The sequence below is a fragment of the Nothoprocta perdicaria genome, unplaced genomic scaffold (genome assembly GCF_003342845.1).
Source record: "Nothoprocta perdicaria isolate Ctin4 unplaced genomic scaffold, notPer1 scaffold_71, whole genome shotgun sequence".
Taxonomy (NCBI): domain Eukaryota; kingdom Metazoa; phylum Chordata; class Aves; order Tinamiformes; family Tinamidae; genus Nothoprocta; species Nothoprocta perdicaria.
The window spans coordinates 3,529,668-3,555,495 of record NW_020455988.1 but is presented as its reverse complement, the minus strand read 5'-3'; the positions used below and the strand labels follow the sequence as shown (position 1 = coordinate 3,555,495).

At 44.8% G+C, this 25,828-nt stretch overlaps 1 protein-coding gene across 1 annotated transcript; it reads left to right on the top strand.

The window, feature by feature from the left end:
* The first annotated feature begins 670 nt into the window (after positions 1-670).
* Positions 671-25,049, top strand: MTTP (microsomal triglyceride transfer protein). The gene is made up of 18 exons (XM_026050885.1): positions 671-764; positions 5,187-5,374; positions 5,959-6,102; positions 7,986-8,093; positions 9,097-9,213; positions 10,006-10,145; positions 10,685-10,835; positions 13,400-13,557; positions 13,890-14,058; positions 14,610-14,717; positions 15,681-15,893; positions 16,485-16,696; positions 17,364-17,461; positions 17,563-17,684; positions 18,506-18,733; positions 23,332-23,456; positions 23,791-23,961; positions 24,687-25,049. Exons 1-18 carry the CDS (start codon positions 704-706, stop codon positions 24,856-24,858), a joined length of 2,685 nt encoding a protein of 894 aa, XP_025906670.1. The 5' UTR covers positions 671-703; the 3' UTR covers positions 24,859-25,049.
* Positions 25,050-25,828: the final 779 nt, after the last annotated feature.

The window sequence follows — 25,828 nt, the reverse complement described above, 5'->3', positions numbered from 1 at the left end:
ACTGCAGTTACAGGCTGTTCCTAGTCCTACCAAAGCAATTACTCTTCAGTAGAGTGGGAGGGCAGGGTGGGTGGGTTTAACTCACCTTTTCCAACTTTAACCTCTAACTAGGTAACACAGGGGCTGCAAAAGAATTTTCTTGAAAAAATACAATATAGCTGTAACTGACACTGTGCCTGAGTCTTTGTAATACAGCATCATCAATATTTTTAAGGCACTGCTAAACAACAGTGCACTGCTTCTAGAGAGACCCTTAAAAACTACCTGTTTCTAGGATTACTGAGAGCATTAGTATAAGTTAGCAAAGAGCAGGGGGCAGGATCTGCCCACACGCAGGCCCAACAGACCCAAACTAACTTTCCTTAGAACGACAGCCCAGGGGAAAGAGCTCCTGGTGACTGTGCCAGGATCCCCCTGCTCAGAAGCTCTGGCTACATTGGTTTAGTATTCAAAACTGAAAGCTGAGGTGAACGCTAAGAGGGGTAAAACCCACCAGCCACTTCAGTTCTTAATGATTAACTGGAAGTCCTTCAATGAACTTAGTACCTGGGGGTGGAATTTGGAGTCTGACCTTTACTACGTCTAGATAAACACGGGGGCAGGTTGGGCGGCTCTCTCTGCAAGCTCCCCTCCGGCCCGAGCGGTTCGCTCCTCCGAGGCGCTAACGTTTAATGCTGCAGTCAGAGGCGCGGGCGAGCTGAGCATGATTCTTCTCACCGTGTTTTTCCTTTGCATCATTTCCACATACTCGGCCTCTGTTAAAGGTAGGTCCATGCCGGGCTGCATTCATCATTTGCCCAAGGACTCGGTGCAGGCATAGCCGGTCTGTGCCTACTGATGTGTATTTTGCCTCAGAAATGAACATTRTTACTCAGGGACTCTTCAGGGATGCAAAATGCATTTAGCAATTACAGCAGTCTAAGCGCTTGCCCTGTACTTGCCAGCACAGGGAATGTGAGATGGTATTTTCAGGTACTCAGAGCAGTGATCCGAGCCAGGAATCTGGGCATCTTGACTTGCTGAGGCAGGGCCAGCCGAGGGGCAGTGCCTGGAAAGTCACTCTCCGCGCGCTCCGAAGCGGGCCCCCACGAAGGGCTCCATGGATGAGAGCCAGGTGTGCGCAGGGCTCCGCGCCGTTGACTCAGCTACCGCTCCAGGCCACAACAAGCATCCCACTAACTTCACAGGGAGCTCGGCCCGCAGGAGGGCATGAAAACCTGGGTGTCTACACAGGCTCGTGGAGCAAGGGCTTCTCTCAGGTGTCCTGCACAAGGGTCAAGGGCACAAACGAGGGGGCTGCCCACCACGTTTCTGTGGTGCCAGCACATGAAGCAAAGAAAGGTCTCTCTTGGCAGTGGTGCTTTGTGTGAGATCTGGCATTAAGTTTACAGGACTTTTAGGACAACCCAATAGGTGTGTAATCCACAAGTCCTCCAGGACCCTCACTGCAACAGCAGTCGTGCTCTGACAGTAGCAGCCAGGTAACACCAGCGAATGAAAACGCCCTCATCAGGAGGAAAGGGCAGCAGAGAAGCAGTGAGTCCTGGGCTAAGCTGCCAGAAAGGCTGCAGAGGTGCTTCCATGGGTGCCTCTTCCTGCAGGACATATGGGACACACTGTGCATCTGTGTAAGCAGAGGGCAGCAGCCCTCCTCCCTAGGCCCCTGCCCCGATGGCAGGGGTTAGGAAGCACCGTGTCTGGCAGGCAGTTCCTCTGCCAGTGAGAGTATTTCTCCATGTTGCCAAGTAGCATTTATGGCTAGAGTGCAGCAGGCCAAATGTCTGGTCTCTGCTCTCCATAATATTATTAAGCAAAGCTCCTTTTTGATGTGAAGGAATATTTGGCACTTTACATCCCTGGATGGACTGTGCAAACATTTTCTGATCAATCAGCTTGCAATCAGCTTTGCAAGGTCTCATTTGCGTGTGCAGAGGGGGAAAATTGAGACTGAGAGCAAAGTAACTGGCCCTTGGCCAATTAGTGCCTCAATGACAGACCTAGGATTAGAGTCCTGCCTTTTAAAAATACTAAATGAATAAATAAATATAACTTTACGTCAGCTCAATCAGCACACATGAAGCTTTCCTACTGCAGTTGCATTCGAGAACTGTTTTCAACTAAATGTATTTTTTTTTGTTGTTGTTTTTAAAGCTATCCAGTATCAGAAGAACTGGCAAATATAATTTATGGATGTAGAGCCAGCTCGGAGCTGGAGACGCACATGCTCTGCATGCCGCATGTATTAATAAAAGGCACAGGGCTTGACAGCTGTCTCTGCTCCTGCAGTGTAACCTTCTGTATTATACAGTATCCCGAGCTAATTATAGAATTGGCATGTTACCCTTCATGACAGACACTTACCATTACCAGCCAAGCCATGTATCACGCACTGCACCTTGAAAGCCGCGCAGTCCCCGCGGGCGCTTCTCACCCCACGGCACCATCGCCGCCTTCACGGCCGCTCCTGCTCCCTCCTCATCGGCGGGACATCTGCCACCTGCTGAAATGGAAACAGCAACAAAAGATTCAGAGATCATGGCATTTTTTTCTAAGGTTTCAATTAGAAAGGTGTAGGAATATTGCTTCTTAAATGCTACCGTTGTTTTTGCCTTATCCCTGCTTCTCCTCTTATCATGATCCTCCTGTGGGTCACCGTTTACCCTGAGTGATACCAGCCTTGCAGCTAAACGTGTCCTCTGCCCCGGCTCCACCTGCATTTTCTGCCTATGGAATGGGGAAAACTTTTGGATGCTGATACACTTGTGTCTCCCCCAAATACTCTGCAACTGCTCCATGGCACTCACAAAAAGCCGCCTGCCGGCAACATTTGCCCATCTATCTCCCTCAGGAGTGAACAGCTCCTCTGTATACGAGGACAAGCAAATATCGAAAGGGAGAAAAATGAACTGTTGCAAAAACAAAAACAAACAAACAAAAAACTGAACTGTGGGAAAAGAGGAAGACAGGGGTGAGGTGCCTTTAACTGAAAGGAGAGAGGGAGCTAAACCACAGACATCCACCATAACTAATAAGACACATGTCTCAGCACTCAGATCATCTTTCTTGGACGTGCTTTCCCCCCACCTTCATCTTTAGACAGGCCGGGATCATCCTCCGCATTTAGAAGGCACCTAGAGGGCTGCACTTGGAAAATCCCGGCTCATACTAAATATGCAGYGCTGCCACTTGCTTCTACTGCAAATGAAGGATGTTTCAGACCGGGAAACAGCCTTCTCAGGGAGCTATCCCAAGGAATCACGGGTCTTCGTGAAAGGCACTGCCAGCCTCTGGGCAGGCACTGAGCATCTGCTGCCCTCAAGGGCAACGGAGCTCCAAAGGTGATGGAAGAGAAGGAAATGAGTGAAGCCAAGTGACTAGGAAATTCACGGTAAACCTGGAGGAAGGGTTTTAGACTTCTAGGTGTTTTTTTTTTTTTTTTTTTTTTTTTTTTTTATAGATATAAAACCAAACCAAAATAGCTCCATGCCAGCATAAATACTTTAACATCTCCAGAGGGAAGAAAAAAAAAAAAAAAAAACTTTGAGCCCTTACATACAAACCAGCCAGGCCAGATCTTCAACTGGCACAAACTGTAAATCAGATTAGCTCTGTGTAGCTTGACAATTTACACAAGCTGCAGACCAAATGTGCTGGCATTGCCTTTCTGCTTAGAGAACGCTGCTCTGAAGTTGACCTTAGTGTGATGCTGCAAAACCTGAGTGAAAAGGGTCAAAGAAGCAAAAAAAACCCCTAAAAATCTGCAGTTTTGGTAGATTTTTCTTCTGTACTTGTCGTGAAACAGAGGCGCATTTCCCCAAGGGCAGCACTTTGCTTTCCTCGCTTTAGCTTTGCTTCCAAAGCTGCTCCGCACCTCCTGAGGGAAATGCSGCGGGTTTCGGCGGCGGCGGCGGCGCAGGCTCGGTGGGGCCAGGCGCGGGTGCCGCAGGCAGCACGCGAGGCCGCTGCGTGCTGTTTACTCGGCAGGGTTAGGGCACCTCGTGTACCTCCAGCTTCTCCTCCCTCCCCTCCACAAACCGAGTTCATTGGATTTTCCTGCGGGCAGGAGACCTTTGCAGCCAGCCACACTGAAGGAGGGAGGCCCTTGAAAACAGTGAGAAGGAAAGCCGTGTACAGCCTTCAAAACCAAATATCTAAAGAATATTCAAGACAAAATTGATTTTTCGCAGTAATGTCAAACAACAAATGCTGTGACATTTTTCTCAGTGCGGTTTAAAGCTCAGAAGATGCAGCTTTTCCTTCATGCCAGAGTGAATGCAAACGCCATGAAGGCTTTTACGGCAGGTCTAATTCCCATGGCTGAGACTATGTAGACCCCTGGGACACTGACCTTACGCTGGTGCACACTTCCCACAGAACTGCGCTTGAGAGAAGGAAAACATGGGGATGGATGTGGGCACAGGGCACTCTAAGTAGTTTTATAAAGGAAAAAATATTTACAAAAGCAACAGTGAAACTGAAGTTCCTTGGGAATAGTCTATCCAATCTGTTGATAATGTAGATGGAAATATCACCATAATAATAAGTATGCATGTTGGAAATCTGGATTTATGCTAGGATTTGGCATTTTGTATCCCTTAAAATACCTCAGTATAAATATAATAATACAGGTACGGCTGCAGGGACATTTATTTAATTTGAAGAACAAGATTTCTTTCTAATTGTTTGTTCTAAAAAATATTTTCCAATGTCATCACTACAATCATGGCAAGACTCTCAAAAGAAAAAATCCCAATAAATGTGAAAAACGTGGCAGAGAACAATTTACATCATCTCCAACAGAAAATATTAATACATTTCAAATCGATAAGCATATGAATTACACGGTCCCTTATAGTATGTTAATTTTCAAACCATTTTGCATTATTTCTAATGTTACAATATCCAGCGTAAAGAAAGTGACTCCTTTTTGTATTGAAGTGCAAAGTTAGAACAAAGTGTTTTATGGACATTCTTACCTTAGACGAACGTCAATTTAATCATGAAGAGCTGCAATGCAGTCCCGCTGGGATGGCACCTGTAAGCAAGGGTAGAAGGATCAGCTCCGTATGTCATTTGTTGAAAATCATAGTTTTAATTTTTCAAAAGATGATTTTTAGATAAAACGAGAGATGGCTGATTTCTAAATTACTGATAGGTGTGTTTTTCATCCTGTTCTTTCCAAAAAGGGCACATCACTGGACCAAGCTTAAATAATGACAAGATATATAAATTTGTTTATTCATCTGAAGTGTTTGTTGATCGGGTTAAAGCATCACTAGAGAGCAGTGCAGGCTTCCGGATTTCCTCTGGTGTGGATGTCAACCTCATATGGAGAAATCCCGAGAACGATGATGACCAGTTGATCAAAATTACGGTAATTAATGCCATCATTAAACATCAAACATTCTCAATTCTTTACACATGAATCTAATGGCTTAACTATGTAAACAGATAGTTCTTGAAGAACATGTTTTCAAAGGATGAGCCAAGTTTTATTCTTCCAGAATCTCATCAGCTACAAACAGCTTCCTCAATTAGCTGTCTCTAAGGAATGGCTTTTACAAAAATGTGCCTAACATCATAAGCCAGAACTTCAATCTATCTCCTACATTTTGCAATTGCTTCGTACAACTTCATAGCTTTAAAGAAATTTTGTGCATGGGACGGGACGGGGAGTGGGCAGTCTGAAGTTCTTGCTTGTTGTCTCTCACCTGAGCATTATGATATGTGCTAAATACGAACAGATTTTCATGGTTATCCTTAAGCTGATTATTTCCCTAGTGGTGGCTTATGGTTTCTTTAAAAAACATAAATAGATCTATTCCTATCAGGAAAAACTAAAGATCAGAACCATAAATCAAGAAATAAGTGACCTATTAGATTTAGTCTATCCAGATATTACCAGCCTGATATTAGACTGCTCTCCAAATGATTTTTTCTCTGCTTCTACTTTGCTAGATAAGAGATGTCAAAGTTGAAAATGTAAATGAACGCCCGGATACTAAAAGCATCTTCAAAGGAAAAAGCACAGAGAAGATCATGGGGAAAAACTATCTGGAAGCTTTACAGAAGCCCATCGTTCTTCAGTTAACTCGTGGAAAAGTAAGTCTTTTAAAACCCACACACATTCCCTGAGGAAGCCAGAGACAGATCCTTTCTTTTAGGCTTGGAGAACTTAACAATTAGCCGCTTACGTTCCTGAACACAGTGTAATTTTTCTTTCTAAAAAACAGTAGTTTGGGACTGATTGCAATGTACCTGTACAAGGGGCTTCTCCAGCCCCAGTCCCTTATGCTTTGCAACCACTAGGCAGTACCAAGTAGACAGCTAGCATATTGGCCCCAAATATACCTGTGTGTGCGTAGAGATATATGGAGATATGTATAGAAGTCTATGCACGTACACACACAGATGCTGTGCAAGGCTTTTGCTGTTGACTTCAGCCAGGCCAGGACTTTATCCAAGGCAGAAAAGGAAATACCATTTATTGTGCGGGTGACTCCACCGAGCCTGTCGAGGTCCGTGTTAATAACCTCAAACCGACGGCAGCGGCTCTAGCGCGCCTGCTCACCCACCGCTCAGGCTCGCTTATTTACCTGGGCGGCACCTGCCGTTTCGAGGGTTCCAAATCCACGGGCTGGATGCTCCAAGAGCTACGGCCTTCCGTGTTGCTCCTCTCTGTCAAAGGGTCTCCGAGAGCAGAGGAGAAGGCTCCGGGGCGAGCGCGCCTCGCTGTGCCCACGGCAGGGCGGGAGCCGGCGCTGCTCCTGCCCCCTCTCCGTGCCGCTTTGCCCCCTTGCTGGCCGTGGCCGAGGGCACCAGGCTGCGCCAGGCTCAGCCTGGGCAATGCCGCCCAGGTGAGGGGACACGGGCAGCGTGAAAGGAGGAAGGGTGAAGGTCACGCTCCCTTTTGCTCTTCTGCGGAGCCGAGGAGGGCTGTGACACCTTATCCCCACAGGGTCTTTACCTAGTGCCGTAAATAGGCACTGAGCACATACCCTGGCCGCCGGCTCAGCCGACTGAACTGCAGCTGCTCTCGGGCCCGCTCGGCAACTTGCAGACCGGGCCCTGTCGTCAGTTTTACACAACATAAAAAGAAATCAGACAGCACTGGCGCCTAGCTGCACATATCCCTAAAGGAGGCTTGAATTATCCCAAGAACATGGTCCAAATATGTCTGCTCCCAGTAAGCTGCAAACACAGTCTAAGGCTGAGATGTAGTATTAAGAAGTTGGGCTTCTGCCTGTGCAGTGGGTTCTGAGCGCTGCTCCTCTCCTTTCCCTGTGGTGTGGTACTTTCATCCCTGGCACCATGACCTCCCCGTCCAGGCTTGCCCTGAGATAACACACTGATAGTGCTCACAGTTCCTGAAAAAAGGGCACTGCTAAAGCACCTTGAATGCAAAGTGGAGGTGCAAAGTCTTTCGCTGCCAGAGGAGAGGCTCAAGCACAGCAGTCGTTCCACGTAGTTCAAAGGTTGTTATGTATGTGACACGTCACTTGAGTCATTCTAATGTGATTTAGCTATGATTCATTCCGAATCCATTTTTTTGGAGCCTGTGATTAAAGTGCAATAGATATGTGCATGAAGCAGGCTCGATGGGATGTAAAGCCAGAGTATTTCAATTTACATCTCAATAGGGAACTTTTCTGTGGGGGTTATGCAGAAAAAAATAGTCACCGGTTACATTATATTCATTTTCTGATTTTCCTTCTAAATTCTCTCTAATTAGCACTGAGGAAAGATGCTACAGAATGGAGCCTCTATTTAGGTGGTGCTGAAGTCTGCAACATCTTTGTGTTGTTAGTTATCAGCCAGACCCTGCAGCCTCTGGCRTCTGCTTAGATCAGGATAACAGGTCCAAAGTTCAGCTTCCCATCAGAAAAAGCAAAGGGAGTTTTTACAGAAGGCATCTTCACTTCTTCTTTCATGTTTCAACAAATTTAACGGGTCGGGATTTTTACATATTTGTTTTGTTCCTGCAGGTAAAAAACTTCTACTCGTATCAAAATGAACCTGTCATAGTTCAAAACCTCAAGAGAGGCCTGGCAAGCCTGTTCCAGGTGCAGCTGCACTCCGGCGCTGTCCGCGAGGTACGGTGCTATATCCAGCAAGACACTCTTATCAGAGAAACCCGAGGAGCCCAGGCTGCTCTGCCAGCCATGTCTGGGGCTCCTGGGGGCTTCAGAAGGAAGCGTAAGAGAAATAAGCCCCCTGAGCAGGCTTGAACTAGGGGAAATAAAGTCAGTCTTTTGAATACTTGGTGACAGAAGTCGTGTTGCTGAAGTTAACTTTAAAAAAATGGTGAAATCCGTTTGTTTTAAAATATCCTTATCCATTTAACAGTTTGGTAATAAACCAACTTACACCACAGCAGTGTAAAAGCACTGTGGTTGGAAACTGGTTGCTTAACCAGCAACCATTTAAATTATTAACATTGTTGTTATTTATTAATTTACTGTTAATTTTATTACTTTACTGTCTATTGTGTTCATTACTTAATATTTATTTTAATTATTTTAAATCAAATAATTTCCATGCAGACTTAGCAATGGTTTAGCTGAATGCATTTAAACTGTATTATACACTTAATTTTTTTACATCTGCTAACACAGGGAAAGTTAGAATTTTTTAAGCCGAATTCCTGAGTATAGTGCCACATGTCAGGTATTTACTATCTCTTTTTTATTAAAAAAGAAAAAAAAACACTGTTACTTTTCCATCATAGTCACCTAATGAAAAACACCTCTGCCTATCCAAAAGAGAAAGGTAGAAACACTGACATAAGGAAAAATTAAAGAGCAGCCCTCCTCACCTTCCAAGCTGGTAGATGAGCTCACACCGAAGCAGTGCAGCACCTCATGTACACGATGCCATCAGGGCAGAAAGTCTGCAGAGGGAGTTCCCAGGTCCGAGAGACACAGGAAACTGTCCAAAGTGGTGTAGCAGTCCTGAAGCTCTCTGTAGTTTCAGTTCCTGCAGGTCTCTCTTTGGGCAAAGAGAGAGGAAAATAAATAGGGAAAATACACCTGAGAACAAGTGTATAAGTCAGAAATGGGTGACACACAAGTACTAACCTTACTCTTTTTTTCCAAGGTGGATGTATCCGGGGAATGCAATGTTACTTACCAGGTTCGACAAAATCAAGTGACTAAAATTAAAGCTCTGGACTCCTGTGAAATAGAAAAGACAGGATTTACCAGCCCCAATCAGGTACCGTTTATTTAACAGAATAAAATCTGTTTTGCCTATTTTAATTATATCCTTATTAGCTATTATGCATTTTCTCCAAAGCTTTTTCCTGCATTACCGAAGACAAATTCTACCCATACATTCACCGTGCTATGAGTACAATCCTGCATCTTGCAGCACCCTTGGCCCAGCTGCCACCCAGTGCAGCCCACCAATTCACAGGCAGGCTGGAGAGGTGCCAAAGCCCTGGGGCTCCCCCTGCACAAACCTTCCCCTGCTCAGAGAAGTGCAGAGGTGGCACCATAGGGAGCTGTGAACAAACCAGCCTAACACACTGACTGCATTCCAAATGTTCACACTGGCTCCAAAGAATCCAACTTATTTACACACAAACCAGTCCAAACAGATCAAGCTGACTTGGTTTCCAGGCACACACAAGAACAAAGCTCAGCTACTAGACATTTCCCCAGAAAAGCTTCTCATCTTATTTTCAATAAGATTTTTTTTCAACTAAATGTAGTATCAGGCATGTTCTCAGCTGTGGTGTATTCTGTAACGTGCCCTGTGGCTTTTTGTAATGAATTTGAAACATGGTGCAGCAAAAGTGACCAGATTATCGTTGCAAAAGAAATTCACAAGAACTCAGGATAGCCCGGTTTGCAGGCATAGGCTGAGATGTTGTCACTCACATGCGCTCTTCTAATTTGGTTTTATTCCAATATGAGTTTTGCTCTGATTTGGAACTGTAGGATCTGTCTATTCCGTCATTTACTGATCAACCCTCCTTTTGGTTTATTTTTAAATTATTTTCAGATTTTAGATGTTGGCACGAAAGTCACATCTGCCACAATTTATGTGCTGGAAGATGGTTTCATCAAATCCATTAAGGCAGAAGAGAATTATGTTTTTTTTCTGAATTTCCGACGAAAAACAGATGCCAAAATAGTTTCAAAGTAAGTTGGGCAAATTGACTGTCATTGAGGGGAGCAGGATTAATGGTTCAACTCACGTTACACGGGTACCTGTAACTATCATAGTTTCATGGTTTAAGACTGTAAACTCTTAAGGAAGGATTTAGATCTATTTCATATCCATATGGCACCTACCCCAGCTTTGACTGAAGGCTCTACCATTCTGTAGATCATAACGGCATCCCTAAATAATGAAATGAAAATAACTGGAAGTGGTGAAAGCATTTTAAGCAATACATGACTCCTGTAGGCCCTCTGCTTCTGCGCCCTCTCCTTTAARAAAGGCTTCAGATAGATCTGCATTTCTAATATGTGAAAGTTCAGAGGTATARAAAGAAATATCCGATGGATGGAAAGACCAATGAAACCTGGGTCTGTGTCCAAAACACTGACAGGGAGAGGCAGGGAGGCAGCRGGTCTGTGTGTCTGGCTGCTCCCCRCTTCCTCTCCCTGTTACTTGGGCACTGCTTCCATGCGGCCGCRCTCCAACGGCATGTTGGTGTTTTCCCTTCCGTGCGCAGGCAGAGGCTGGAGCTGCAGACGGCGGGCGCGGGGCCCGCGCTGCTGGCGGCCAAGCACGCTGCAGCGGCCGTGCGCGCCCTCGACCCCGGCTACGCCGCGCTGCCGCTCGCCGCCGCCGCCGTCCGCGCCGAGCGCGCGCAGCGCCCCTCGGTGAGTACGCCCGGCGCCCGGCGCCCGCACTGCCAACGTCTGGCACGAGCCCCCGGCACCGCGGCGGGGCCGCCCTGGCACGGGCGTCCTAACAGCGTGCCCACACGTACCCACCTGCGTGCTCTCGCTGGATGGCACAGCGCAGGGCTGCTCCGGCCTCTAGGCGAGACAGCAGCCTTTCGTATGTTCTCCTCTCTGCCAACTGCGAGCTGGCCCGACTYTATCTTTCTGGGAAATGGAGTGGGAAATGACTATAAGGACGGACTGCCATCCTTATAGTCGTTTATGACAGATGGATGCCAAAGGAACCTTTCCTAGAGATTAAAGGCAATTAACCCAATCCCTACGCAGACTAAATATAATATGGAGGAAGTCTTTTATTCTAATGACTTTAGAGGTATTTTATAAATATAAAATGGGATTTTAGTATTCTTGACAAGCCCAATACTCTCTCTCTCCTGTGCTCCAAGAAATATTACCCTGATATTTTATATTTAAAACATTTAAAGATCACCAAAAGTTTAGTACTAAAAGTAGGCTGCACACCTACTTTTAAAGTGCTTCATCTTTTGCTTTGCTGATAATACATCTCATAAACACTAACATCATTTGCTACAGTGATTGTCAGCAAGTATTTTTAATGCTCTTACCACTGCAGAATGAATTGAGCAGTGAATTTAAAGACATTACTTTAAAGACTGTTCTCCATCATTTTTCAGTGAGCAAGCTTCTATGCAGCAAACGTAATGCCAAACCTCCAGAGAGAKCCCCTGGGAGCACAAATGCCTTGCTATGCTGGAACTCCCCATAGTTATTTGGAAGTACCACTACCCTGTAACAAATTAGCTTGCCTGGTGTCTGTGGAGCTGCAGAGAAAATAAAAAGAAAAGGTTGGGGAAAATGAAATAGAAATGAGGCTGCAAGGGGTGGGTGCTGCCCGCTTGCGCTGGGCGCGCTGTCGCTTGCAACTCAGCTCGTCCCGACAGTGGCAGAGAAATGCCCAGACCCAGCTAACACACATGGGTGTATTTCCAGAGCGCTGCCTGGGGACTGAGGCATGCCACCATAAACCTAAAGGAATGAGGAGAATGAACTCCTGCTTTCTCACTGTATTTTACAGTAACTGCTATGAAAAGATGGGGTCTATAAACAGAACACTGTATCCAAAGCAGCAACATAACATTTGGTACTTATATATCATGGTATACATTAATGCCATGCTGACATGGCATGCCCTGCAGTTTTGCATTTTCAAAACCTTTTACGACTTGTAACAGATCTTATCTTTACCTTTATGAATCTGCTGGAATAGCCATTACTCTCCCTATCTCACAGATAGAGGCATGAGCATCTGCGAGATTATAGCAAACATTTACATTTAAATTTATTCGTAGATGTCTGTGTTTAAACAGCATTACAAAGCATTCTCCTTTCAGAAGAGCTGTGCTCCTGGCTCCTACCGATATGGATGCTTGTTCCTTTGGAAATCAAGGAGATTTTTTGTTCTGCTTTGTCTCAGACAGCCAACTTTGGAACAATTTGGCTTGTATGTGCCTGGGGTCATGGCGTAAGTTAGGCTCTAGCTGACGAGAGAAGCTGCACCTCGGAGTTCCAGTATTTAACCCAGCGAGCAGCCCTTGCCCCGGGGTGTTCACTCCTTCACCTACTCCGTGCACGCAGCCAGTAGCACGCAGGCCCCTCTGCACCCCCCTGGCAGCAAAAGGGACAGGATGAAGGAGGTTGGAGATTCCTCGCTGGGCTGTCGTGCAACTTCAACAGGGGCATAGAAAGTGCCCCGTATGTTTATCCCCTTTCAGCTTATAATAGCCACGTTGACCTTGGTGCTAAGCTGTAATCACCAGCTGATATTAGCAGTTCCATCTGGGCCTCAGATCATGAGCTCCTCCCAGCTGGTTATTAATCCCTAGGGAATATCCTATGTCTCAATCAATGTTGCCTAATTACTGTTGGTTACAGTTGATGGAAGTTGCACTCTGTACTGCTGAGCGATACTTCAATTTGCCGGCAGGTTCAAGTGCTATTGCCTAATACAAAACCCGTGAAGGGGGGTGTATTTTAGTAAAGGTCAAACGGGTGTTAGGGATATTTCCCACTTAGGAAAACTGCAGTAAACAGTGCTGCAAAGAACAGCTGAGTTTTCACCACGGAATGTTCTCGATAATTCGAGATAACAAAGGCCAAGGCAAGCGAGAGAGGAAAGGTCAAAATACCTGCCCAGATTCTTGCAGGAGCGGAGCTGGAAGGACAAAGCCCTCTCAGGCCCCGCTTCCCAACGGTGTAACACAGGTTTCTAAATGCCGCCTAAGGGGAAAGTTTGCAAAGTGACTAGARGAAGGATTCAAAGCCTGCTGAAGAGAAGAGACTGTCTCGCACTCCCGCTCACTGCACACAGACGTGCCCAGCTCTTAGCACGGCCTCCAGCTTCTCCCAGAAGCACCAGTCAYGGTTGCACCCTTGTGACCCCATCTGCATTGGGCTGAGTCTGATTTTTGAAAACTGAAACCACTATCTGGGAGACTGATACCATGTGAATTATTTTTCAGCTTTCTGAACACTGGCAGAGCATCAAAAAACATTTGCATCCTGAAAACCTTYCCAAAGCTGAAGCAACGAGAMGCTTTTTGTCCCTCRTTCAGAACCTCAGGAAAGCTACAAAAGAGGAGATCCTGCAGATTCTTARAAGTGAAAACAAGGRACTTCYGTAAGTCACCATGAACAAACTTTCAAAATGTWTCARTTACCTAAAACAACAGARGGGCAGAACGCACGTAAACAGGTTCAGGCACGGTGGCTAGCTATGCAAAACCAGTCTTGAGTTTTGTGCAGGAAAAGTACATTTCCAGCAGAGACATCAACGCTTGCGGGGGTCTCTCTGCTATTTTGAAATGCTAGACAGGTTTTGCCAAGAAGAATAATAAATTCTGTCTCTTACCTGCACTTGTCAATGCTTCTTCCTTTCTATAGGCAGAACAGTCTTCTCTGTCTTGTCTAGCTCATTTCAATGATCTGTTCATTTCCACTTCTTTTCCACAGCCCACAGCTAGTGGATGCCGTAACATCGGCCCAGACTCCGGCGTCTCTGGAGGCCATGCTGGAGTTCCTAGACTTTATGGACATGAAAGGTGCTCTTCTGCAGGAGCGGTTCCTGTACGCCTGTGGATTTGCTTCTCACCCCAATGAAATGCTCCTGAAATCTTTAACTGTAAGTCAAAAGAGCAAAAAGAAATACAATAGAATCAGTTTTCTTCAGCCTCATCTATGTCAAGGAGGAAGGAAGGAGGAACACTATCATGGGGCACCCCACATTCCTTTCCTTTCCCCTTCCAGGGTTTCCTTTAACTGTCACAGTATATGACACCTAAGCATGTGGCCTAAAAGTAACAAAAATCCATAGTAAATAAGCTTTATGTATGAGTGGCTAAGTAAAATGTCACCAACACCTTCCTGGAAAGCAAACATTGTTCTGAGTGTTAACAGGCCAATTTWAAGAGCGAAAGCCTTATCAGAGTCCTGTCACCATTTAATATTCTTTCTTTTGAAATCAGCTCCAAAATGAATTGTGCTATTGGAGAAACTGATGGCAATGCAAGGTAAAAATGGCACTGAGCTCACCTGTAATGAAGGAGCAGTGCTGTGCATCACTGAGCACTGCCTTTGCACAGATGTGCACGCAGGAACTGAGGGCATTCAGCCCACTGCAAAATGTGGTTCATCGCTTTTAGACAGTGACTAACTGTTGCTTTYGAATGACAGACCAAGTTCCAAGGTGAGATTGCAAGTGAAGAAATCAGAGAAACTGTTGTCATTATCATGGGAGCACTCATCAGAAAGCTCTGTGACAGAAACGGCTGCAAACTTCCAGTAAGTATTTGCTTTYCACTGCTAGCCCCATTCTGATCTGGGACACGGGAATGAGCCACTTTGATGCTACTGGGAGACCATATGGGACACTGGTAGCATTTCCCTTCTGCTGTAAGGTAGCACCATATATAGCCAACGTTAAGGTTTAATCTGATCTCTCTCCTCMTTCTCGTGTATTTCTCCTGATTTGCCTTCCTTTAACACAACTTTTTCTCACTGCCCTGTCTGTCAGTAGAAACAGCATGTTTGCTCACTTGTCCAAAAGCTTGGCGTGTCCTCAGAGAAACACTAGAGGAGTCAGGATCTACGTAATGCTTGAAATCACCCTAGATGATCTCAGCTCTGCGAAGCCAAGCCCTTGATCCACACACTGAACCTTGCCCCAGATGTGCACAGAACAACCCAAAAGGGCTGATCTATCACCTTGATCCTAGATGGAGCGACGTGTTGAGGACATGCTGGGGATACAGGATGAGGATGATCAGATAACRCATTGCTGCTGCCCCTTGGATCTGGAGGCATTCCAGATTGCAGCACACTGTTGACAAAGCACCTGAGCAGCCCTTACAAATCCTTTTAGCCTCTCCCCATGAGTTGCCAGGCACTCTTAAAGTGGTATATTAAGAAACACCAAGGAAGATTTCCCTTGGTTTTTTTTTTTTTTTTTTTTTTTTTTTTCCAAATTGTGGCCACTGGCTCCTTGACTAGAACCAGTGAAGGCCCTAAATCAGAACAGGACTGAGTGATTTATCACTACTGAGTGATAAATCCAGGTGTCACTAGGAGTACTGGTTAAAGCTTAAAGGAAGCTGTCGATTTACAGCTCACAGATGGCACTTTTGCCAAGCCAGCACAACAATGCTGTAGACCAAAATGTGCTAGAAACCAGCCCTGCTCCTGCTTCCAGGGGACAATAATGTGGGTTTATGATCATCTTGTTAACATGCTCCTGATCTTCTTTAGGCTGTTGTGGAAGCCAAGAAGCTGATTCTAGGTAGGCTGGAGAGAGCCAAGAAAGGCGACAACGTGAAGCTGTACCTGCTGGCGCTGAAGAACGCGCGCCTGCCTGAGGCCATCCCACTGCTCCTCAAGTACGCCGAGTCGGAAGAAGGCGCCGTCAGCAGCATCGCTACCACCGCCCTGCAGAGATACGACGCCTCCTTCCTCACCAAAGAGGTCAGCAAATACACTGCCCGGGAAAAGAAGGGCAAGAGGGCATATTAAAAGTCAAATGGGAAATGAGCAAAGCTCCTTTGTCACCCCTCACTTTTTACATGTGCCCTGTGCAGTGTTCTGTCACTACAACTTCATTTGTAACAAAGATGCATCACGAGCCTCTCGCCTTTGAGGGACATGGGGTTGCCACAGGAAGTACCCAGTAAGAGAAAACTGCAAGATTAAGGATACCCCTCCCCTGAAAAGTCCAGGAACTCTCTCCCATGATCTTACCACCACACAGTGTTTCAATCTCCTGGTTGAATCTCATTTATTTACAGTCYCACTGTCAAAAACAGGCTGTATGTGGGTTGTGGTTGAGGGAAAGGAAAAGATGCTGCACTGGCCCATGCCGTGGCTGCCCTACACATGTCTAACAAATTCCACAAGGACCACGAAAAACTGTGTGCTAAAAATACATCCTCATACTTGAGCAATAGCTAGGGACCCTGCTTAGGCTAACAAAAATGAGGTTCTAAGCTGGACTTTGCCGAGCCATCTACGTGAGCACTGAATATATGGCCTGTTTCCTATGACCTGTTTCCTGACCAGGTGAAGAAAACAATGAACAGGATCTACCACCAGAGTCGCAGAGTCCACGAGAAGACAGTGCGAACTACTGCAGCTGCTGTCATCTTAAACAGTGACCCATCCTACATGGAAGTGAAAAACATCCTGCTGTCCATCGGCGAACTGCCTCTGGAGATGAACAAGTACATGCTCTCCATCATTCAGGATATAATTCACTTTGAAATGCCTGCAAGGTACATTAAGTTCAGTGTAAATACAGTCTGTTCTCATTGCTTTGAGTATTAATGCAGTACCAGGGAAACTCACAGGGTGCAAAGTTTCCAAATAGTTACTACCGGAAAATCTAAGGAGAGGACAAGAGGATGGATGACAAACCTTTGTGCCACTTTTGGGAACTGGTATTTTAGAACAAATCCATACATTTCAGTGACATTATTTTAACAGTTGATRCAGAGGAGAATTAGGTACCTAACTACCACTCCTCTTAGGTGTCTAGCTGTCTTTAAAGCATGAGGAAATTTCTTTGCTTGCTTTTAATTCTCACTCTTCAATGGGGCCCTTGCTTTATATTTTCCAAGAATAGTGAACAAGAAAAAAAAATAACACCATAATACTAGAATAGAAGCAAGAAAATACCTGTCCTTCTGACCAACATTAATTTTCAAGCAAGACCTATATTTGCTTTCCTTTCTATGTGTGAGTAGCTGAAGGGAGTAGCTGAAATTGGAGAAGACATTCTGGGAGGGGGCAGCTTCAGGAGGCACAAACTTAACTCCTTTAATGGAAAAATGTTTTTCAAAGGGCCTCTCTCCTGCTGGGAAATTCACCCCCTCTCAAATCTGATGTTTCTACACAACAGCAATGTATTTGCTATCTTAGCGTTTGTTTTTAATACTTCAGCAAAATGGTTCGTAAAGTCCTGAAGGACATGCGTGCTCACAACTACGAACGCTTCGCCAGGACGGGATCCTCCTCTGCCTACTCTGGCTACATGACACGTATGTAACCAGGAAACTGCCCTTTAGCCCTCTTCACACTCCTGAACCTTTGGTTAATTCACTAGTTTGGTCACAGGTACCTTCTTTCTTTTTTAATTAAGGTGGTCCTGATATATCATCCACATATGGCCTTGACATCCTTTATTCCGGCTCTGGCATTTTAAGGAGAAGTAACCTGAACATCCATGTTTTCAACAGAAACGCTCAACTTCATGCCAGCCAGGTAACTGCCAAGTCCTACACAAAAACTAAGCTTGGACGGGGACCTCCTTTTACAGCCTCTAAAGTAAACTCAACTGATGCCAAAAAAAAAAAAAAAGGATTGATGCACAGGGCACAAAACAGGCCAACAACCAGAAAAACAAAACAAAACAGCACAAAAGGAGGGACATCCATGCCTTAACATATCCAAGTCCTGTTTCTGGTTAAGCTTATGTTATACCGTTTACCTGATGTATTAAATAAAAGCCTCAGAAGTTTATAAAATCAAGCTGTTTCAGGTATAATGCAGACCAGAAATATAAGGATTAGCTCAAACCTAAAATTCAGAGAGGTTTATGTGACAAGTCTGTTATGACCTCTTAATTGTCAAGTTGGAAAGCAACTTCAGTATTAGAACCCCACTTAACTTCTGCAAAATAAATGTGTACAGTGGGGCATCTTTGGTTTTCCTTCTGAATGTCTATGCAAAATAGTCACATGAATAAAGRATAATAGACTTGAAAGGAAAGGACTTCAGTTTGTAATTTGCAGGTCGGCAAATTCTGCCTACATCTAAGGGGAAAAGTTGCTGTGAAATGATTTTATTTTCCATTTTTCTAGCTGCTCTAATTCCCTTAAGCCTTAATCAAATACTTTTAGTCTCATACAATATATACACACACGCACACACACACATATATATACACACATATATATGTGTGTGTACATATATATATGTGTGTGTACATATATATATGTATATTTTTAGAAATGTTTAGAGTGGCTAGTAGCCTGGATCAGGTAGGGCTTTTTCACTGATTTTGTGTCACCGTTGCCTCTCAGGTGGTGATTGAAGCGCAAGGCCTGGAGACAATAATAGCTGCGACTCCCGACGAAGGCGAGGAAAACCTGGACTCCTTTGCCGGCATGTCGGCCATTCTGTTTGACGTGCAGCTCAGGCCAGTTACGTTTTTCCAAGGCTATGGTGATTTAATGTCTAAAATGCTCTCAGCAACTGGAGACCCCATTAACGTGGTGAAAGGACTCATCCTCCTGACAGATTACTCACAGGTACTGATGGCGTGACTTTTACTTCTTTTTTTTTGCTGTCTTTTAAACCTATATGCACCCTCCCTCCACACTGTTACAGTAGGGCAGCTCATCTTTCCTCTTTCCAGGCCTGATCAATGTTCCAGAGGCTTTCCTTAACTTTGGGAGCAATAGAAAAGCCATAAATAGGAAACAAGAGAACGAAATCAGGCTAAAACGGCTCAGAGGGGATATGATTAATATGTATAAGTTCAGGAAGGGAGAATGCAGGGAGGAAGGGGACAGGCTGTTCTCACTGGTGGCCAGCGATAGGACGAGGGGTAATGGCCACAAACTGAAGCATAAGAAGTTCCGTCTCCAGGTGAGGAGCAACTTCTTTACTGTGAGGGTRACAGAGCAGTGGAACAGGCTGCCCAGGGAGGTTGTGGAGTCTCCTACTCTGGAGGTCTTCAAAACCCGCCTGGATGCCACCCTGTGCCACAYGCTSTAGGTGTGCCTGCTTGAGCAGGAAGGTTGGACTAGATGATCTGTAGAGGTCCCTTCCAACCTTAAATATTCTGAAATATTCTGAAATATTCTAAAAGAAATCTAGGACAGAGGCATGAGCTAACATCATTCTAGAAAACAAAGCAACTCTGAAGAATAAAGTCAAATCAGACTAGGTTTCCCACTGAAAACTTCTATTCCTATACTTAAATACAGGCTCATATACCAATATAACTAAAAGCATAATACAGTATCAGAGGACTGAAGAGCTAGAGACCTTTCCCAGAGCACAGAGCCATTACTTGATACTTTGCTTCTGCTCAATCCCCTCAGCATCATCAGGGCCAATATTCAAAGAACTGCTTGACTTACAGACAGGAGATATTTTCACATGCAAAATTGCTGAAAATTGCCTTCCCATGTAGTGCAAACAAAAGCTCACTCCAGCAACAGTTTATTTCTCACACACATATTTGGGAAAAAGCTTTGCCAGGACCTACTTAATAAAGAGAGTGGTGAGACGAGAAAGCTGATAGTGTCCTCCCGCCCCAGCACACAGGCACGGCGTTCGCAGACCCAGCTATTTCCAGCTGCTGGGCACGCACCAAGCTCCATAAATACTCTGGCCGAATCAGCTGGCCGGGCACCCCGTGAGCTCTGCCAGGCAGCAGATTCCCAGCTCCCCACCTTTGCAGAGCCTGATACAGGTCCAGAGCACACCAGTGCCACGCTCAACAGCATGAGGGGGTATCACTTTCGGCCAGGCTTTCTGCAAGACCTGGCAGCACAGAGATTAAATGGGTCCCACTCTGCTTTCCCTCTCGGGTCACCACTAGCACATTTGCTGCCCGAGTTCTCTGGAAACAAAGCAGCGGACACGTATCTGCTGCTCCGGACAAAACCAGGTCTGCAACAACATCAGAATGGTTTGGGCTCTTCCACATAATCCAGTTAAGCATCATTAGAAGTCTAAGGCCTTGACCTGTGATTACAACAATACTAGGAAACACTGTTAGACTAGAAATGTGGGGAGTGGCTCTGGAGCTGAAGAAAACCTGTGCAGGAGAGCCAAAATCCAGCATCTTGCCAAGCTGAGGGCTCCCTGCACTCTGCCTGGCCAGCATGCAGAAGGCTTGCTCAGTACATAAATTCCTTTACAAATTCATACTGTAGATAACCCAGACAAACATGGTTCTCTTCTCTTTCAAAGGAAAAAAAAGAACTATGGATACAAAACTGTGTTCATTCCTCTACAGTGCAATTTTGATAACCAAAACTGTGTGTGCCATAGCTGAGTGCACTGTGAATCCAGAACAGGCAAAAAGCCATGTAAAAGATGCATACGGTGCACTTGAGATCAAATACTAAAAGGATGAGTTTGAGGCCAAACTTGAACTTTAAAATGAGGCAGCTCAATATTCAGAAAGAGAGAATCTCTGGAATATTTGGTTTGTAATTATTCTAGTAGAACAGGCTGATTTTGAGAAAAGTCATTTTAAATTATGTTTTAAAAGTTTTGCTTCCCTATTGATTTTTATAAGGAAAACTACATAGAAAGAGCAAAACTGAATTATACTGTCATCAAAGCTACCAGTTAAAAATGCCTGGAGAGCAGCTTCATTAACTTGGCACCTGCAGGTGTCACAACGGGCACATCTCAGAGAGGTGACTGCCAATTTCATAGAATGCCGAAGGTTGGAAGGGACCTCAGAGGTCATCGAGTCCAACCCCCCTGCTCACGCAGGGTCACCTAGAGCACGTGGCACAGGGCTGCATCCAAGCGGGTTTTAAAGATCTCCAAGGAAGGAGACTCCACAACCTCTCTGGGCAGCCTGTTCCAGTGCTTTGTCACCCTCACAGTGAAGAAATGCTTCCTTAAGTTCCTGTGGAACTTCCGATGCTTCAGTTTGAAGCCATTTCCTCTAGTCCTATTTCATAGTATCCCCTCTATGTTCCTGCCTGCTAATTGCAACATCTTCTCTCATGTAACTCCACATCTGAAAKCCCCAGAGTGCATTTTACAGCCACTGCTGCCTCTCACAGTGCTGCTTCAGCACTAAGGATAACAGTCGGGAAAGCGCAACTCCTCTTCTAAAATAAACAGCTCCTATAACACTGTTTTTGAAACTCCTAAATCATCGGTATTAAAGTTCAGGAGTGTTAATATTTCTTCTGGGCAATACACCTGTCAGAAGCATAGAGAAATTAAATACTTATTAATAGGTCAGAGAACCCAGCTGAAAGCCAGATGGCCCTGGAGGAGAGCCAGATCTAAGTGCCCTCTGCAGCAGTCTGCCTGTTACACTACAGTAGCGCGACTAGTGCCACACAGAAAGAAACTTCTGTTTCTTTAACTGAAACACGCCACATTTCAGTGTTTTGAACAGTAACAAGCTACAGATCCTGATCTTTCAGATCCCACTTTCCATTGCAAATGCCACACAAAGCTTAAAATAGGAAGGGAAAGGAAAATCCTACGCCTGAGAAGGCCGGGTCCCTGTGATTTACACCTCCCATCAACCTGGACTGGATTTGCACACAAGTTGAAGGACAGGATTCAGCTCTAAATAAGGAAAGAGATGAGCTGGTAAAACACAAGGCAAGTGCTCGCTGGCTGCTCTGCTGGTTTCACTGACAAATGTGACTTATTGCTAAGCAGTCTTTTAAACTTTAAATAGTGCAGCTCCTGCACACCAATCCTATTCTGATATTCTTAGGTGCAAACTGACAATACAGGTAAAAATATCTGCTCCTCTGGTTCCAAGTCAAAATAGATATTGCTCCCTACTCACCCATTAGCAATTACTGACCAACCCAGTCCCAATTACAAGTAAAGTAAAACAAAGTCTCCACATCTAAATAGACCACTGAGGATTTCCTAACTATTTTAGAAAGTAATCTTTGCCCCATTGCAGTCAACAGAAAACTSTCTTTGATTCGGAAGGAGCACGAACACAAGCTATATGTTTTACTTGGATAAACACAATATGTCCCTGCTTCCAGGGACGTGCTGGACTCATAACCTAGAGCCAGCCCACTGCATTCTCAGGTTAAACCTCAAGCCCACTTCAGCAGCAACTGACTGCCAACTTGGCTCTCCTGAAGAGACCATTTCAGACCTTAAAAGGTGAAGTAACCATATACAGTCACCACAATTCCCCCACTCTCTGGCCGCAGCAGAAGACTTTAAGGCTCTGAATAAGCTCTGAAAGGCTCCTCCCCAAATGTTACCTCCTGCTRACTGACTTGAAAGACAGCCTGTGCCTGCTTGCTTCTTTCCTAGAACAGCATGAGAGGGCAGCAGCATGAGGGCAACATGGGGCTACTAACAGGCAGAGATTTTTCCCTATAGAAGAAAGAGGAGGGTAATCAATTTTTCACACATTCTGCAGACACCTGCAGCATTACAGGTGCTGAGGTCACCACAGGTTCAGAGGAGCCTYGGTGGGAGGGAGAAAACCATCTGGAAGATAGAAAAAAAGTGTCCTGGTATGCAAGAGACATGGTTAAAATGAACTTTTCCAAAGTAACGTTCCAAAGTAAGTTTTTTAAAAACAGTGAATTTCCTAGTTCAAAAGGAAGCAGGACAACTATAGAAAGTGAGTTAGATCGCCAAACTGCGTGAACTTTAAAATCTTGGCTGACTGTGAGAACTTAAAAGTAATGAACTGCTGTGATCTTGAGCTATTATCACTTCCAAAACGGACTCCATGTATTGCATGTGCAGCCCAGCTGCAGAGGTCTCAAGAAGCCCTAAACGTGATGGCCGCTGGTGGAAGGTGCATGAAATACAAATTACCAACATGCTATAGCTCCAAAATGCAGCTTAATCTGACCTAGGTGGAATGTCACCGCTGTCCACAAGACTTGTGTGGGAGCTCCTCGAGAGCAAGGGTATGACATCCCTCACAGGGCACTTGGCTAAAATGAACTTGGCGGATAGGGTAGAAGAGCAGCACCTCACTTTAGCCTCAAGCCATCTCCTCAGGAGAAAACTGCATTTTAGTGGTGCACCCTTCCATATTCCTTTTTGTTACAGCAGGTATGATGAGATGGTCTGAAGGGACGTTAGGAAATCAACTTGTTTCSCTGTCCTTTACCAGTGCACTACCTGTGCCTTCTGTTGGTTGCAGGTCATTCAGCTGCAGTCTGGGCTGAGGGCGAGCGCGGAGTTCCAAGGGGGCCTCTCCATCGACATCTCAGGAGGAATGGAGTTCAGCCTGTGGTACAGGGAATCCAAAACCAACGTTAAGAACCGGTGAGGTACCCRCAGCACATGCTACAGTTTTAGAGAGTTCAGGTTCCCAAGCCCAGGTGGATCCACTTCAACAACTAAACATAATAATTCAACTGCAAGATCATTTAAGACCTTTAAATACATGTGAGAACATCAGCAGTTTTCCTTTCCACATGGTATTACAAGTTCCCACTGATCCCATCTGGGTTTATGCACCTTTACCTAAAAAAAAAMCAGACTCCTTTGAGGGCAGTTTTTATCTGTGGATGCTGAGACTACTTGTAGCTTTAAATAGCTTAACTGTACTGTTTGCAGCTTGATATATTTTAATTGTAATTTCTGAATTTACTTGCAGGGGGGCCATGTTCACTGCTGGTAACATTGAGGTGGATTCCTYGTTTGTAAAGGCTGGTATGGAAACCTCTTTAGAGATAGAAACAACACTGGACTTCATCTCTACAGTGCAGTTTTCACAGTACCCATTTCTAGTGTGCATGCAGATGGACAGAGTTGAATCTCCATTCAGGTAAGAGATGGAGAAAAGACCTTAGGAAAGACCACTCTGCCATGCTCTGCACTTGCACTTCTGTCAGATTTTCTCATCTGGTTTTACAACTGACCCAAATTGCAGGATTCTCCTCCCTAATGTACAATCAGTGCTGAAGGGGAAGAGAAGTTCTGCACCACAGTGCAGAACACAGCACTGTGTTACAGCACGGGGCGAAGAGCTGCACAGCCACAAACTAGCTGAGCTAGAATGATTTCTTCATGATCTGCTATGTACTAGTGTTGAGAAAAGTACCTGCCATGCTGTGTGTTTGCTGCAACTGGGATATCATGTCACATTTTATCGAGGCATCAACTCCCTGAAATCTAAGCAAATAGACTACAAGTAAACGATGTTTTTCAATCACTAAAGAACAGTAATTGCACTGCCGTGTGAGAAGTCTGGCTAACCTCATAATCCCTATTGACTAAGACCTGAGGATGTAACATTTGAAGTGCCAGGTTTCYACTCAGTCCTTTTTGATCCAAAAATGCTAAGCCTGAGAAGATTTAAGGAACCAAAGGGAAACTAAGGAAATTCTAAGAAAAAAGTATCTGTTACTCTGCAGACATYAAAACATGTTGGGATTTATACCTGCACATTAGGTAACCTAATATGTATGTGTTTTATCTCTATACTCACCTATGGTGTAGAGATTTTGCATCAATTTGCTAAAATGGGGTAACCACGTTGTATCTTTACAGGCGCTACGTGACTAAATACGAAAGCCTGCCATCTGGCAGGCGGTACACAGCCAGGAAAGCCAAGGTGGAGCTGCTCGCAGGCTCCGAGTACCCTCTCCACCAAGAAAACTCCAACATGTGCAGGAAGGTTTTCAGCACCGAGACTGATTCCTCYTCCAGCAACTGGTTTTGAAACGAGCTCTCACTTTGCTGAATCCATAGGCTTGTATGTACCATGCTAACTTGGAGCTTGATCTTGCTCTRCTGCAGTTAATGGGAAATTTGCCGTTGATTTCAACAGGCCGGGATCAAACTCTTAGTGCGTGCACACTGTTTACATATTTACCTATATTTAAGACTTTTGTAAAAAAAAAAAAAAAAAAAGCTAAAGTGAACAAAGACCAATCTGGTAGCATTACATGCACTCCCCCAAGGGTGGTGCTAGTTCTTTATTTTTACTTTTTCCTTTTTCCTTTTTTTTTTTTTTTCCTTGGTGCCAAAAGTAAAAATAAGCCTTTTTTTGTTTGTTTGTTTTCTTAGGCAAGAGAATACAGACGTCCACACTTTGGACATGCAGTGAGAACAATTATGATGTATAAAGAATGATTATTTATGAGTATATTTGAAGGCATTTAAGTGTTTTAGGCCCATGACCAATCCTCACTCAAATACAAATTAAAATCTAAATGTGACTGTGAATTCCTGCTTACTCAGTATTGCCTGTTTACAAAAAAAAAAAAAAAAAAAGGGATTTTTACCTTTTTTAAACACTCAGAGCTTGATTGTTATTATTATTTATCTATTTTTTTTTTAATATTAACTGCTTTAGTTACTCACATTTGATTAGAAACGGAGGGTAACATTTCTACTTAGCACTTGTGGGTACTTACGGTTGCCTGAATCCTGTTCCCGTTGAAACCAATGGCAGGATCTCTGTGGCTATCGCCAGGAGCAGAGTTCAGCCAGTGCTGCCTGCTCTCCAGTGGTGTCTCCGGCAAATCCAAGTCACTGCGTGTAATCAGGCAAGTCTATTTCAAAACACTGCCCACTACGGCAATTCTGAACTACCACGAACGTAAAGGTCCTAAAAGAAACTATTTGAAATGCACTGTCCCCTGTGCAGGGAGAAAGCGTTTTCTCCTAGCTAAGGTAGGCTCATGCTT